This window comes from Grammomys surdaster, unplaced genomic scaffold (assembly GCF_004785775.1).
Source record: "Grammomys surdaster isolate TR1022 unplaced genomic scaffold, NIH_TR_1.0 139, whole genome shotgun sequence".
Taxonomy (NCBI): Eukaryota; Metazoa; Chordata; class Mammalia; order Rodentia; family Muridae; genus Grammomys; species Grammomys surdaster.
Window position 1 is genome coordinate 6,349,665 of NW_021604597.1, and position 17,101 is coordinate 6,366,765.

A 17,101-nucleotide genomic window follows, 5' to 3' on the forward strand; every position below is an offset into this window, starting at 1 on the left:
TGCAAATAAAAATGCTGTTTCTGAAAATGGGCACACTATCCAAACTTTCTGATCTTACCTTTAACCAAATGGCAAACTCAAGTACATGATAGGTGCAGGAAATTGATTCCTGTTCCTACTACTTTCACACTGTCCTTGGGAATGCAGGCTGCTTAAATACTCGGGCTTTGTTCCTAACACAGCATTATATTTAAACAGTTGTGACCATAATTTAACAGTTATAAGAAAAAATTTATTATAATTCTATCTTCAATTGTTTTAAGATGAAACACTGGGCATTGCTTAGATCAGTCAAACATTCTTAATAACTTCTTAATAAACTGGAATTTAGTATATCTGCAGACATGGTATCAAATATTCATCATTTCAAATTGTTGAAATTATGAGAGCATTACCTTAGTACATTAATTATTGCCTTATTTTTTTAGTTAGAATCTACAAATCCAACCAGTGAAACATGCTCTAATTTTACAATAGTGAATTAGAAACAAATACTAAATACATAATTATTAAATTGTCCACAGAACTTGAGAAAGTTCTTCTACTAAAATATCAAAATTGAAAGAAAAAGATATTCTTAATATGAGCAATAACCTACAGAACAATTCTTATTACATTCTATTAATATATTTTACAAATATGTTATGTAATCATCCTATGATAAAGTTTAATTAATATAATTCTTACTAAATGTTAATATATATCTCATCCAATTCCTGTAACTGGAAGTCAAATCTGATTGTACATGGGACTCCATCAATCATTTTCATTGTCTTATGATATTTATTACTATGATTAATAAAACGAATTCATCAAAATATTGGTTAAATATTACTCTGAATGAATTTTTTAAATACACAAAAATATTCCTGAATAAAAGATGATATGGAAACTCAAAATATAACCAAGTAAAATTTTTTCTAAGTAAAAATAAAATTTAAAAATAAAAGCCTAAAAATTACTGCAAAAGTAATACTAACCTTAGAACCCTGGACATGCATTAGACAAAACAGACAACAGACCAAAAAAGTACAAGAAAAAGGAAATTATTAAAATTAAATGAAAATACATGTAAAGTTGAAACACAAAATAATATTTTAAATTATATTTGATTATTTTATTAAAATCAAAATTCTCAGAATAGTCATTTTATAAGGTACATGATTATGATTAAGATTAAACATGAAACATTTAAATGTTTTCTTTGAGTAACTGCCCCAAATATACACATGTAAGTATAGCAAATATAGAAGAAAGAATGCAAACCTTTCTTTTTGAAACAAGTATTTTTCCCTAGTGAGTGATTAATGAGACATTTTAAAGAGTGAACGTAGACTGTCCCTGTTCAAACCCTAACGCAGTACTGACTTGAGCAGAAACAACTGAGAAAAGTTAATAATTACTTACAGACTATCTAGACTTTTTTCTATGAGAAAATATTATAATTTGTTTCCTCAAATATTCAGAATCCTTGTTATACAAACATAAAATGTTTGTCATCACAATTTAAAATTCACTTTCTGTGTCAGAAAATAACTCACTGATCCAACTATATATGACCTAGAATATAAGGACAAGTACCTGCATACTACCCAAGAGTTTGGAGCTTTAAGAATCATGTACATATAATACAAACATTATAGGTATTTTTCACAATAATTACAAAATTCCAATTCTCTGAGTTTTTACAACAAATAAATAAGGATATAGATTTCAAAACATGCTAATTTCATGGCTCTTCTCTGGGATGATAAATAAGAAAATCCTGAGACTACCAGTCAGATCACTGTTATAAGAACATAACATCAAGACCAAAGGTCCCATATTTTCCAATTCTACATCCTGTTAATAAACATTAACACCACCCTCATGTTTAACACAAAAGAAAAAGTTGCTTCTCTTCTTTATGATGATGCATTTGAAGAACCAGAAATGTCAGTCTCTATTTTTTTCCTGGGACAGAAAGAATTAAACCACATCTGACACAGTATTCTGGATAGTTGACCAAAATGGTCAACTTAAAATCTTGAGTGAGTTCAACAAATCCTGAAGGAATGATGAGTTTTCTCTGCTTCGTCTCAGTGTTTCCTTCCAATCCTCTGCTTTCATTTGTAACAAACAAGAGTGTGGTAGAAAATAAATAATTCAACTGACTAGTTTTGGAACCCTTAACTCAAAAACTCAACAAAATAATATCCCTTTCACAAAGCAAATACTGATCATACTGCATAGTAAGTGAACCAAACTCATTCATTCATCCACTTTCACTCACTCATTCATTCATTCATTCATTCATTCATTCATTCATTCATTCATATTCCTTGAGTAGCTCCATGTCCAATTCATAAATTGATAGAGTATCACTGTGTAGCCCTGGTGGTCTGGAACTCACTCTGTAGATAAGGGTTACCTCAAACTCACAAAGAATTCTAACAACATCTGCTTTTACCTCCCCAGTGCCAGGACTGAGGCAGGCATCACCATGCCAGGACAAGTGTTTTAATTTTATCCTGAATATTAAAGTTAAAACTATTAATTTATTTTTATTTAAAACAATTTTGTGATCCATTTACCATAACACACAGTTTTAAATAAGCAATATAGGTATTCAAAATCAGAATACAATACAGCTTGTTTAGATTGCTTACTATAATATATACAATGTACATCTCCAGTCTTCTTAAAATCTATCCTACGCCATTTTCTTACAGGTAAGATGAATTTAAAGAATTCGAAGCTTTCATCCAGAACCATGACACTATGAGAGCAAATTCAGAAATGTTATTCCTACAACACACAGACTTCTGTGTTCTTTTATGATTCCAGTGAGGAAACAGGCCACTTCAAATGGTTAGTTCCCTAGAAATAGCAAACAAATATCATGCTATCAAAATTGATTATCTATAAATAACTAAATTATCTAGAACAGTCTATACTTCAGAGTGTTATAAACAAAATGCTTTTAACGAGAGAGTTACAGAAGGCATTGGAGAATGAAAGGCTTCCCCATCTAGTACATGTGACATCTATTACCACACTTGATTTTTCTCATGCGCTGATGGAAAAATATCATTATTGTCTCTTAGCCAACAAAATGAGTGCAGAGGCCATGGCCAGCAAGTCCTACAGTCTAGACTAAACCACTGATCGATCTCACATTGAGGTTCCCACCATTTCCACTGAATCGAAACTTCACAGTATGTTGCATCTGCCTCTCACTGAGAAATCAGACTGAGCAGCAGCTAATCAACAGAGTGTAGCACTTTGTTGTGAGAAGTGACAAAGCCTTACTTCTGGGTTAAGCTTTAGGTTGTTGTTTTTAAAATAGGAGACTACAAAAAACAAAAACAAACAAACCCTTACATTATACTTACCTTTTTATTAAAGCTTAATATAGTTGTACATTAAAATGTCTAGCGACAAAAATAGTAAAAAGATATGTCTTCTAAGGGATAATTATACACAATAAACATAACGTCAGCATCTCAGACCACACCGCTCTTATGATAAGCCCTGTCCATGCCCATTCTCATAGCAGTTCAAGTGAGCAGCTGAGACAAACGACAGACTGCTGTGAGGCCGAGCGCAGCTACTATCTAGCTCCACACAGAAAAAAGTTGCTAACTACTACTGTCTAAGTCTTTATTACTCCCAAGTATGTATGTATGTATGTATGTATGTATGTATGTATGTATGTATACATGTATTTGTTTATTTTAAATAAGCCAGAATTTTATTATCTTAAATGAAGGTCAGAAAATTCTGTGCTGAATATGATCTTGAAAAAAAGCCTATCAGACCAAGACCATGAAACATAAAAAGTTAAGTAAACTAATACACATTTTTCGGGAAATTGTCTTTTTCCAGAGAATTGATATCAATCATTACTCTTCATTTTGCTTCTTCTGTTAAATAAGAAAACAAAACAACAACAACAAAAACATCTCTTACACATTTAGTAAACAGATATCTCATGACATACATGGGATTTAAAATATGTAGCAACTGGCTTCACAAGCATTTCCAGACATGTAAACTGTGATCTTAAAATAACTGATAGGTGTGGTTTTTTTGAAGAAGCTAAGAATTCCCTGGATGTTTCATTTAGCATGATGTTACAAGCACTCTACAATGTGATTTTAGGTTATGTTAAAGAAATGTTATTCCAAGATTTTTGGAATATATTAAAACAGTGATTCTAAGGATGTTGAAAAATAATATCTTCATTATGATCGTAACTAAGTTTTAATATTTATAACTTAATTAGTTTTCCTTTTACACTGTCACAATGGTCCTATTGTGTCAAAATAATCATACATTCATAAATGCATTTAAAATATGTATTAAAAGTTTCTTAGAGGAAATTTATAATAAATATCATAAATTACATGTACAATATATAATGATATACTTAGGTAATTATAAATTTAATTACAATAAATTGTTGGCTTAAGTTATTAGACCCTTCTAAAATAAGGTAACCTAAAGTTAAAAACAGCTAAACATAATATATTTGCAGGATGGAGATGTGAAGAATTTGCCCTTTATGGATAACTCCCTCTGTCTCAGCCTCCCTCCTGAGGGCTAGAACTAAAGGTGTGTGAGAGCATCCCAGCTCTCCCTGGTTCCCTTAAGTTCACAGTGTGAATGCAATACACTTCCAATCCTCTCAAGTTCATTAGTTCTTAAGGAGGCTCCAATCAAATAAGGATCTGTACATAATTGTTCCATTTTAAAAGAAGCCAAGATATTTTTTTATTGGATGTTTTATTTACATTTCATATGTTGTCCCCTTACCCCATCCCCCACCCACCCAGGAACCCCCTATCCCCTCACCCCTCCTCCTTCTTCTCTGTAGATGTAACCCCTACCTACCCCTCCACTCCCACCTCCCAACCCTCAAATTCCCACCCCCTGGAGCGTCCAGCCTTCATGAGGTCAAGGATCTCATCTTCCACCTATGCCCAGCAGGGCCCTCCACTCTTACATATTCAGCTGAAGCCCTGGATCCCTCCCTAAGTGCTCCCAGGCTGGTGGTTTAGACCCTGGGAGCTCTGGTTGGTTGGAATTGTTGCTCTTCTCATGGGGCCACAAACCCTTTCAGCTCCAATGGTCTTCACTCTAACTCCTCCATTGGGAACCCCATGATCAGTTCAATGGCTAGTTGTGAGCATCTGCTTCTGAATATGTCAGACTCTTGCAGACCTCTGAGGAGACATCTATATCAGGCTCTTATCAGCATGCACTTCCTGACTTCCACATCAGCATCTACCTTTGGTGACTGCACATGGGATGGATACTCAGGTGGAATGGTCTTCAGACGGCCCCTCCTTCAGTTTCTGTCCCTCACTTTGTCTCCATATTTGTTCCCTTGAGTATTTTGTTGCTCCTTCTAAGAAGGACCAAATCACCCCCACTTGGTCTTCCTTCTTTATGAGCTTCATGTGGCCTGTGAGTTGAATCTTGGGCATTTCAAGGTTCTGGGCTAATATCCAATAATCAGTGAGTGAATACCATGTGTGTTCTTTTGTGATTGACTTACTTCAGTCAGGATGATAATTTCTAGTTCCATCCATTTACCTAAGAAACTCTCGAATTCATTGTTTTTAATAGCTGAGTAATACTCCATTGTGTAAATATACCACATTTTTTGAATCCATTCCTCAGTTGAAGGACATCTGGGTTCTTTCCAGCTCCTGGCTATTATAATTAAGGCTGCTATGAACATAGTTGAGCATATGTCCTTGTTATATGTTCGAGCATATTCTGGGTATATGCCCAGGAGTGGTATAGCTGGATCCTCAGGTAATGCTATGTCCAATTTTCTGAGGAACCACCAGACTGATTTCCAAAGTGGTTGCACCATCTTGCAGTCCCACCAACAATGGAGGAGTGTTCCTCTTTCTCCACACCCTCGCCAGCATCTACTATCACCTGAGTTTTTAATCTTAGCCATTCTGACTGGTGTGAGATGGAATCTCAGGGTTGTTTTGATTTGCATTTCCCTGACGACTAAGGATATTGAACATTTCTTTAGGTGCTTCTCGGCCATTCAAGTTTCCTCAGTTGAAAATTCTTTGTTAAGCTCTATACCCCATTTTTTAATATTGTTATTTGGTTGTCTGGAGTCTAATTTCTTGAGTTCTTTGTATATATTGGATATTAGCCCTCTATCAGATGTAGATTGGTAAAGATCTTTTCCCAATTTGTTGGTTGTCGTTTTGTCCTATTGACAGTGTCCTTTGCCTTACAGAAACTAATAAAAATGGCCATCTTGCCAAAAGCAATCTACAGATTCAATGCAATTCCCATTAAAATCCCAACTCAATTCTTCACAGAGTTAGAAAAGGAAATTCTCAAATTCATATGGAATAACAAAAAACCCAGGATAGCGAAAACTATTCTCAACAATAAAAGAACTTCGGGAGGAATCACCATCCCTGACCTCAAGCTGTACTACAGAGCAATAGTGATAAAAACTACCTGGTATTGGTACAGAGACAGGCAGGAAGATCAATGGAATAGAATTGAAGACCCAGAAATGAACCCACACACCTATGGTCACTTGATCTTTGACAAAGGAGCTAAAACTGTCCAGTGGAAAAAGGACAGCATTTTCAACAAATGGTGCTGGTTCAACTGGAGGACAACATGTAGAAGAATGAAAATTGATCCATTCTTATCTCCTTGTACAAAGCTCAAGTCTAAGCGGATAAAGGCCCTCGACATAAAACCAGATACACTGAAACTAATAGAAGAGAAGTTGGGGAAGAGCCTCGAATACTTGGGCACAGGGGAAAAGTTCCTGAACAGAACACCAATGGCATATGCTCTAAGATCAAGAATTGACAAATGGGACTTCATAAGCCAAGATTTTTGTCATACTCTTTTCATTTCTGTCTATGTCAAACTTGGTAAATTTTAATTGTCTTTGACCAAATGGTCATTTCTAGAGTTGGTGCTTCAAAAACTCCTATCTTTGTGTGGCACAACCATGGTGTGTATAATGTTACTTTCAGGCGTTTCTTACAGTTGACTAAATGCAACACAATAGAACTGTGTGGGTATTGGGATATTTTTCCTCACTTGGAGGTTCTATTAGATGAAATAATGGAATTTGTATTTGTTTGAAAATGTTTTACAATATTAATGAGTTATGGGAAAGGTTACTTTTCTTATGCTGAAAATTTTTGTCAAAATATGTACATTCAGATGTATGGTATAGTAAATATTAGAAGAGTAGAACTTAAATATAACCAAATATTGAAAATTATCCCAGGTATTTAAAAAAGTCAGGCTTTAAAGACATGAAAATCTGGAAAAAAATGTATCATTAAAATCGCCAGGACACTCAAATTGAGTGTCCTAAGCAGTGTCAAGTGCTTCTGCTTCACACATCTGGAGTTGATACTCTGATGCTCTTATAAAGTAGCCCGCCCTGTTCGCAAACCAGAGCATACCCAGTGTCTCCTCTCTCTCACCTGGTTCAGAATTCTTGAAGTTTTACATTTGTAAGCTTTCAGTTGAAAATCTCATATTTTCAATAGAAGTTTTGTTCTTTAGTCCGGCTCCCCTCTCTTTTTCCCACTAAATCTGAATAGAACACTCAAACAATCCAGCAACACTAAACAGCATTTAATAGCCTTCACATTTCCCTATTGTATATAAAGCATGAGAACAAATCTTTTGAAAGGAACAGTGTAGCATAAATAAATAAATAAGAAATGAATAAATAAATAAATAAAATCAAGTGTGTGGCAAAACCAAGTACATGTACAATCATTTAAGATCAATTAGGAGAAATATGAAGACAAAAACCAACAAAATTTTCTGTAACAAAATTAACTTCCAACTCCTCTAAGAACACTAATAGGCAGTTTAAAATCCCAAACTATAGTGTTCGAAACTGTATAGATAAATATTCTTGGGAGTCAAACTTTAAAATATCAGTATTTTCACTGTATATTCATTAATTGAAAAATAAGCTAAATTGAGAGTTAAAATGGTGTATATATCATACGTTTATGAGTCATTGAATTTATTCAACACTATTAATAAATATTTGACACTAAAATTTGGAAAATATTTAGTAATGTGGATATTTCAAATCTCTGCAAATGCTAATAACTATTATGCTACTTTACAGAATGATCATCTTTGTCCTGTACACAAGTGTAAAATATTTGATATTTACATTAAAGTAAATAGAGTCTCTTAAAATTTCCTGACAACAAATGACAATTTATATTACGCTATACAGAAAGCACTGTATTTAATCTTTTAAGTATAGTAAAAGAAGCACTCTCCTTGTCTTAAAATAAGATTGCAGTTAGTATACATTGCTAGAGGAATGTTGAGACACGAAAGAAGGGGTGACAGACAAGTGCTAGACACCAGCCTTCTTCACGGATCATGGACTCTTGTGTTGTTCTTCCCAGGTTCTTTCCTTGATTTGCTTACTAAGTAGTGCCACAAGACCCCAGTGCTTAGCTGTCCTTTTGCACTGTTCCCAAATGAGCCCACTTGCCTGTAACTTGCTGGGTGAATTCACCAAGAACATAAGGAGGTGTGCCTGGCGGAAGTGTAATAGTGACAGTCTCTTGTAGCTTATTATTTTAACTTCAATGCTGTTCTAATGGATGGAGTGAGAACAGCCACATTAGAAACTCATGCTAATGATGAAATAAAGTCTGGAACCAATTCAGAAGCATCCCCTTACTAATAAAAGTGCTAACAAAACACAAACATATGGAAAGGTGTGTTCTGGGGCTTAAAAATGAGTTTCTTATGAGAAGGAGCAAGATAAACCCTAAGGCACAGAGTTCTATATTCCTTCCCATCTACTCAAGTTACACCTAAATAGGCTCATTTTTATGTAAGTCAAGCATTTTTTGTGACTCTGTGGATCAAACCCAAGATCCACAAATGTTAGGCAGGAGTACTGCTCCTCAGCTACAGACACTAACCAAAGATATTTATTAGATAAAAGTTACATATAGCTAACACTGGTCTATTGCATTTTTAAATAAATTGCATTTTTAAATAAATTAAAGTTCAATATTAAATGCTTATTGACAATATTAGTATTTTTCAATTCTTTATAGAAAAAGAGAAATAGGTATATATATATATATATACATATATATATATATATATATATATACATACATACATACACATATTTAATGGCAAATTGGTAAATAAGGTAACAAGTTACGAATGAATTTTAGCACCTTTATGAGCTTTAAAGATACATACACTATATAAAAAGTAAAACAAAAATATAGTTGTAGTTCTTTTTAAAAGAACCTGAGAAATACTCTAATAAAAATATATAGGAAGATCCAAATACTGGTAAATAAAAGAGACTGGAATATAAATCTAATAAATGGCTTTAAAGTACCTGTAGGAGAAACTGTTGAAACCCTGCTTGTTCCCTGTATCTGAAAAGGACTGGAATGCTCAACTCATGTCATTACAAAATAAACCCACTAGGTGGAGGTAAAGAACTTACAGTTGGTGATGTAGCTGCTGAGAGCAAAGGTAAAATTCCTCCACAGGCAATGATGATGTTGTCTACCATTTGGGAAATGAGGTGAATTGTGTTATGTACAAAAATAATGTTCTCATTGCTGTTGACAAAATCCATTACAGACTTTGTAGAATGGCTGTAACATAAAAACACAATTATTTCCTTTGTGTAACTGTAAGAGGCTTAGATACCTTATTCAAAATAAAAATTTTAAAGTGAAAACAATTACAAAATATAGAAGTGCTAGACAAATTTAAAAAGCAGTTATCAGAAAAACCAACTCAAAATTCATGCACTTTACCAAAAAATAATTATGTCTGCAAGGTTTGTTTGTGTGTGTCTGTCCATGTATATTAAACAAATAACAAGACTCCTGTTCTTTCTTGGGTTTTATAAGAATAATCATCACTACTCCAAGGTTGGCCTAGAACTCACTATGCATATAGCCCAGGATAGTAATCCTCCATTTCACATTTCTGATTATTAATAGCGGCTCTGTGAATTTAAGTAAAACTAGTCTGGGCTCCATCCTGCTTCTTCTGTGTTAGGAGGCAAACCAGCTGACTGGGAGCCTGTGATGAGGAAGTTCCAATTGCAGTTCTAAGCGCACCTTTTACTACCAGGAGGAAATACGTGATGTGAAGCGTGTCTAAAGGGAACTGTCAGAAGCTCAAGAATTATTGAGAAGGAAAAGGAAGATCACTGGGTGGGTCACCAGTAGGATTTTCCATATAAAATATGTACTGAAGGTGCCAAAGAAATACAATGCTTTATTGTGGTTAGATGTTCTACTCTATACTAAAAATAATCTTTAAAAAAATTTATGTACTCATCTTTGGAAACCTTCATGAACATCAATAAAGAAAGCAAAGAGACACAGTTTGTTGATTAAAGAAAAATTAGGCAAATCCGCCTTTTCAACTCACACATTCACATCAGCAGCCATGCCTTTCATGCCATCTCAAGGTACATAGCATACAACAGCAAACATCAGCAATGAGTCTATGCTAACTTACAAACAAAGTGGACAGGTCAAATGCAGAAAGCCCCTGGGCAGACAGACTAACATCTCCCCACAACAACATTTCAGGTTTTGTCTCATGACAAGTTGGCCTCATCAGTTACTGAGTTATTAATCAGAATTGGTCCACATAGCCTAGTCATCAGAACCCCATTTCTTATTGGAGAGTGTTTTACATATGAAAGTACAACCCGATAGACAGTATGGGAGAAGTTTATTAAGGAGCTTCATTCAAGAGAAAAAAATGTTGGTGAAAAGAAGAAAAAAAGAAAGAAATAGGGCAGGGAGAAGAAAAAGTGAGAAGACGGAGGGAGAAGGGAGGGAGAGTCTGCCTTCTGACATGGACAACCTCAAGTTACCACCTTGAATCCTCAAGGAAAATAAGGAGAAGAAGGGAGTCAGCTCCAGCCTGAGGATGTGATACAAACCACATGCACTACTTTCTTATAGATATAGGTCCTAATGACATACATGCTAACAGGCTACTTGAACATTTTATTTTGGCACTGTTATCATATTGTTACCAAACAGTAATATAGTTCATAGTATTGACCTTAACAAAAGAAGATGCAATTACAGATATATATGCCAAAACTGATCTTTCTTTTTTGTGTAGTGTAAGCAATGCCAGATTTTAAAATTCTGCTTTAACTCTCTTAAGTGGAATTGTTATATAGCTAGAGATTTGTGCTCTAGACTCATAAAAGTATACTTTATATAAATACTTGTCTATCAAGAACTTAAATATTTAATTTTTAAAACAATTTAATTTGTAAATTCGATTTAATGACATAAATCATTTAGTTAGTTGATACAGTAAATGAAAATATTCATTTTTCTTAGGCTTGAGAGTTGGTTCAGTGGTAAAGAGTACTTTTTGTCCTTTCAAAGGATCTGGGTTCAATTTCAATTCCTAACATCCACATGGTGGCTCACAACTCTCTGTAACTCCCATTTCCAAGAGATCCAACTCTCTACCCTGACCCCAGCAGGTACCAGGACTACATAGTACATGGTACACAGACAAACATACAAAGCAAAACACCCATACAGCTAAAATATTTTTAAAATAAATTATATTCATTTTCTCAACTGAAGGTCATCAAAATGTAGAAAAACAAAACAAAAAAATCAAAAAACCAGTTGTACCTTCTCCACACATGCACATCTGTCTCTAATGCAAACAACAGATCAGTGAGAAGCCGCTGATGCATTGGAGACCACTTAAACTCAGGAATCCGAAACATGGTAGTCCGGGGGCCAGGGCTGAACTGACGCCGCTGTTCCTCAGTCATTGGCATTCCTCGAAATCCTAAATCAACTCTGAGATCTCGGTCCTGTTGGGTGGAAGATCGGCCCTGAACAGCCTAAACAAAGGGAAAGTAGAGCACGAAAACACTGTTAGATTCAAACAACAGTGTGCAAAACAGAGTGAGAAGGAGCTTATAAGTCAGTCCCTTTCAAACCCCAAAACAGAAACCCTGCTCTTCTGAAGGCTGCAAGTTGGACTTCTGGTTTGATACTGCAGAATCTAGACAAGAGCATCAAAGGGCAACACTAAAGTTCTTACTAAAACATAGATCTTCTTTTTCTAGTCACAGGAACTGCATACTAGTAAAAGATGCCCTTTGTGCAAGAAAGTATGGATGCAATAAGACAATAGATACATGTCATCAGTGAACTATAACTGAAAACACATGGTGAGAAGAAATATTACTGAAAGGGATTAAATTAACTTCAAAGTGCATTTCATTCACAATACTTCAATAAAAAAATAAACACATTGTATGATGTAAGAAAAGAAGCTAGAAAAATGCCTGCACATTCTCAGTGAAAACCAGGCAAGCCTAGTGATTATTATGCCCAGTAAATGATGATCTATTTTTCTTTATTTGAAATCTGTACTTTACTCAATATTCCTTCTCTATGCTAATTATCACTGTAGACTAACAGCCACCAAAATGGAAACTGACCATTAACAAACAAAAAATAAACACACCTTTCGCACATACAGAATATATCATCCAGTATTCTCACTGGAGTACAAAGACAACAGTAAATCGTGGCTTAGGAGGAATAGAAACATAAACTTACCTTCAATAACATTAAAAAGACATGGAGAAAGTCCATAGGGCTAACAAAATTCAAATCCCTAAGTGTTAAAATCTCATTAACAATTAGTCACAAAGTATTACTTTAGTCTAAAAATTAAGTAGTTGTAACTCAAATTTGTGTTAGAAGACACAGTATTTACAGCTTTACTACACTGGACAAAACTGCAGCAGTAACATTTGTCTAAACAACAGGCAAATGTTAGCAGGCCTAAGCAGGTTCCTTTTTAAAATTAGCAAATTCTATCCCTGTATTTTTTTTAAAAGCTCACTGGTAATAATTCCAAATTTTCTCAGCTACATTACCTGACTCAAAGGTTGAATCTGAAAAATCTACTATATTGCTGAGAGCACTGTAGGCATTTGACAGATCACAATCCTTCCCTATCATTCATCCATCTGTTTGAGCTGGATCTCTTCTGTAATCTCCAGAAAAAAACTGGCCTGGAGCACAAGGTTAGAATGAATGTCTCAAGAACAGGGGTGTAAAATGTAGTGAGTTACAAACTGTAAGCATGGGCAAGACCTTAACGCTCCTATTAATTTACTACAATGTCTAATATGACAGAAGGACCTGAAGCCAGAGGTAGAGTAAAATTAGAGAAATGTGGCAGAATTGGGAATATAATTCAGATCCCTTGAATTTCATACACACACACACACACACACACACACACACACACACACGCCATATCACTCAGTTATGTAAGTTCTACAATACAGGGATTAGTGTAGTATCATTCTAAAGACCGCTTTGCTGCTAACAGCTCAATGCCTTTCTGATGCTTCTCTTTGATTACTTCTAAAACTCCCAGAGGATGGCTTACTTGTGTTGTAGCAGTGGTCTGGATTTTTCGGATTTCCTTTCCTGATTCTTTGCCATCATCAGATCGCTCAGTGTCTGAAATTATACTCCCTGCATCAATATTTGGTACAGTTTTGCTATTGGAAGACTCTGTTTCCAAAGTTGTGGCAGTCATTTCAGCATAGTCTAACCCCTTAGCTGATGATGCTAACTCTCGTTCAGAGACACTGCTCACTCCATCTGATGTCGTAGGAATTCTGAAGTCCTTCTCTTCCATTATGCTTGATGTGCAAGTTAACTCTACACTCGCAGTCATATGTGCAAGCAACCCAAGATCATCACTGACACCAAGATGTACTTGGGTATCTTGAATATTTGGGATGATGTGATTGCTAGAAAGTTCTGGAAGTAATTTCTCTTCCTGTTTGGGTATTTTATCAAAGAGGAAGGATGTGCTACTGTTTGGAAGCTCCTCCTTCTCATCTGCTAGTGTGATCAGCGGACCGTTGTCTTTCTCTTCATTTTTTTTAATGATACCCACACTTCCATGAACATTGTTCTGGAGTTTCTCCACAGCAGCACTATACACATTATCCAACAAGGACTCCACTTCCACAAGGGCACCATTCTCTCCACCCACCAGTGTCTCTGGTGACAAATCCATATCATCAAGCTTTACTTCGGTTGCTTCCACTTTCTCTGCTTTTATGTCAACTAGAAGATCATGCACTTCTACGTGCACTCCACTGCCAGGCCTATCTGAACTTCCAAGAATATCATCTGATACTTTTGTTGACATGAGCAAGTCTCGTGTGTCTGTGCTGACTGGGTAGTCTGTCTCACTCTCTGGGCTCTGGCTTTGAGAAAGGTCTTCTATCTCCCGGATTTCCATTCCTCCTTTTGCTCCTGCTGTCTGTGATGAAAGACCAGAGATGGTGCTCACATTTCCTTTCTTTCCCTTCTTAATGTTTTCCTCCTCTTGTCGTTGATACTCTTCATACATTTTGGCCAAGTACTCTTTGTGTGCTTCATAAGTAACCTAGGAAATAAGAGAACACTGAGGTATATGCCAAGAGAAAGGCAGAAACAAGAGCAGTAAAACTACCATAGCATAAGCTAAAAGGTACAAAGAATTTTAAGCTTTAGTTTTATTAAATTAATTTAATAAAAGACAGTTTTATTATGTAATTGGAAACAATAATGAAATACAGTAATACATTGTTTCTTATTTCTAACTACCTGTAACTGCAATATCAAGGCTCGTTTGTATAGGTTAAGTATTCCAACGTAAACCAACATCATATGGTATCTAATCTATGAACTGTTTAGGCTTAAGAACTAGTCACATGATAATATTCAACATTAAAACTACTATTACTATGACAGCTTTCACACAGCTACCGCAGTCTTTCCACTGATCCCAACCACTCTGAAAGCCCCTCAGATGGACCTGTAAATGTAGACATTTATACGGCACTGTATCAGCTGTAGACATAGACAGATGACTGTTTTAGAAACAGCAGAACATGTTCTGTGCAAGAACTTGTCAATGTCTTTTTCTTTGTAATATTAAAGTTTATTAAAACAATGGCAAATGCAAGGTTTGTATAGTGCAAAATGTAGGACCACAACAGGCATAAATTCTTCAAAATTTTTCTGATATTAACAAAATCTTTCTTTATAGGCACACAAAATTAATTTATATTAACCTGAATATTAACAAGGTGTTTTGGTTGACCTTTCTTTAAAGAGTGCCATTATATGAAATCTGTTTCCTACAGAAAAATCTTCCCAATCATGGATTCTAGCAACCTGTTACACATGGCCATATTATGATGAGTAAATTTTTTATCTATAATATCTATTATGATAAGTACATTTTTTTGTAATACAACTGTGTTAACTGATGTACTTCTCCTCTTTCACCCTACAGAAATGAGTTGGGCAGCTTCATCAGAGGCAGACTAGAAAACCTAAAACATATATTATTTGGTCTCTAAAACCATTTTTCTAATTCTTGTTAAAATAACTATATGAGCTTTCTAAAGCACAAAACTTAATTGTAACATAACTGGACAATCTAATTTTGTATGTTCATGTTTCTTCTGTGATGCTACAGGCTGAAGAATCACAACTTTGAATTATTAGAACATAAAATTCACATACGTGAACTACTCTCCTTGCCAAAGAGAAATCATATTTAACATTTAATATGGAGAGATAGAACTTAGAATTAAATGTTAAAACATGTTCTATTTAGTGGCTTGAGTAAGAATGGTCCTCATGGGCATATATATTTGAATGCTTAGTCACCAAGGAGTATTTGAAACAGAGTAAAAAGGATCAGGAGATATGGCCTTGTTGAAGAAAGTGTGTCGCTGGGAGAGGGCTTTGAGGATTCAAAAGCCCACAGCAGGCCCATTGCTTACTGCCTGTGGATCAGCATGCAGCTCTCAGCTCCTGCTCCAGCACCATGCCTGCCTGCGTGCCACCATGCTCCCTTCCATGATGACAATGAACTCACCTCTGAAACTGTAAGCAAGCCTCAAATTAAATGCTTTCTTTGATAAGTGTTGCCTTGGTCATGGTGTATCTTCATAGCAATAGAACACTAATTACAACAACATAATTAAAAATATTATTAAAGGTGCATGCCTTTAATCCCAATACCAGGAAGACAGAAGCAGAGACCTCTTTGAATTTGAGACCAGTCTCAAATGTTAGTGTACATAGCAAGTTCCAGACCTGCTACAACCAAATAGACACTGAATCAAAGAAAGCTAGGTATCTATCATTGTCACTGACACCGAAATGCCGTCCTCAATTACCTTTGGCACCTCATTTTTTGAGACAGCATTTCTTAGTGAGCTGGGATATATGGTTTTGGTTCTTGGGATCTACTATCTTGCTCTCCAGCACTTGGGGTAAATGAAATGTGTGCAGCCATAATGGGGATTAAAATTCAAGTACTTATGTTTCTATAAAAAGCACTTTTTCCTCTCAGCCAGGCCCCTTTTGAATGTATTTATCATTCATTTTAGATTTAAAAGAAATCTGATTATTTCAAAAACATCTTTAAAAGTACAATTCAGAAACTATTTCATGAAACATACTTGTAAGAATTGAGTATGGTTTAGTTAAAAAAAAAATGGCTCTCATGCCAGCTACAAACATATATAGTAAAATTCCAAATTGAGAGGACATGAGATGGCTCATCAGGGAAAGGTGTTTGCCTCCAAGACTAAAGACCTGAGTTCTATCCCTGGAACCTATAAATGTAGTAGAGAACCAACTCCTGAAAACAATCTTCTGGCTTCCATAGACTCAGCAAGTGCATGCATGCACTCACACACCTACATATGACCCCCCCACACACACACACACACATACTTTAAGTGTTACTAAAAATTCCTAATTTACAAACTTTATGAGTTAAATGATCTGAAACCACCTCCAGGCTTTATAGTTTCACCAAAGGACAGAAAAAGTACAAAGTCAAATTAAGGATAGAGAAATGAGCCATAACTCAGAATGTCCACCAGGTGGCACCAGATGAGAGTTTATAGCCATTTACTCCCTTGCTGAAACTTCAATGACAGAACAAGCCAGGTCCCTGTTACCTTGGAATGGGC

At 35.3% G+C, this 17,101-nt stretch overlaps 1 protein-coding gene across 1 annotated transcript in view; it reads right to left on the reverse strand.

Moving 5' to 3' along the window:
• Nbea (neurobeachin) overlaps window positions 1–17,101 on the reverse strand; it is a 513,393-nt gene that overhangs the window by 345,936 nt on the left and 150,356 nt on the right. Inside the window, exons 22-24 of the mRNA XM_028763470.1 lie at window positions 13,492–14,508; window positions 11,703–11,920; window positions 9,515–9,668 (exon numbers count right to left, since the gene is read on the reverse strand). Coding sequence (XP_028619303.1) covers window positions 9,515–9,668; window positions 11,703–11,920; window positions 13,492–14,508 — 1,389 coding nt within the window. The remainder of the gene's footprint in view (window positions 1–9,514; window positions 9,669–11,702; window positions 11,921–13,491; window positions 14,509–17,101) is intronic.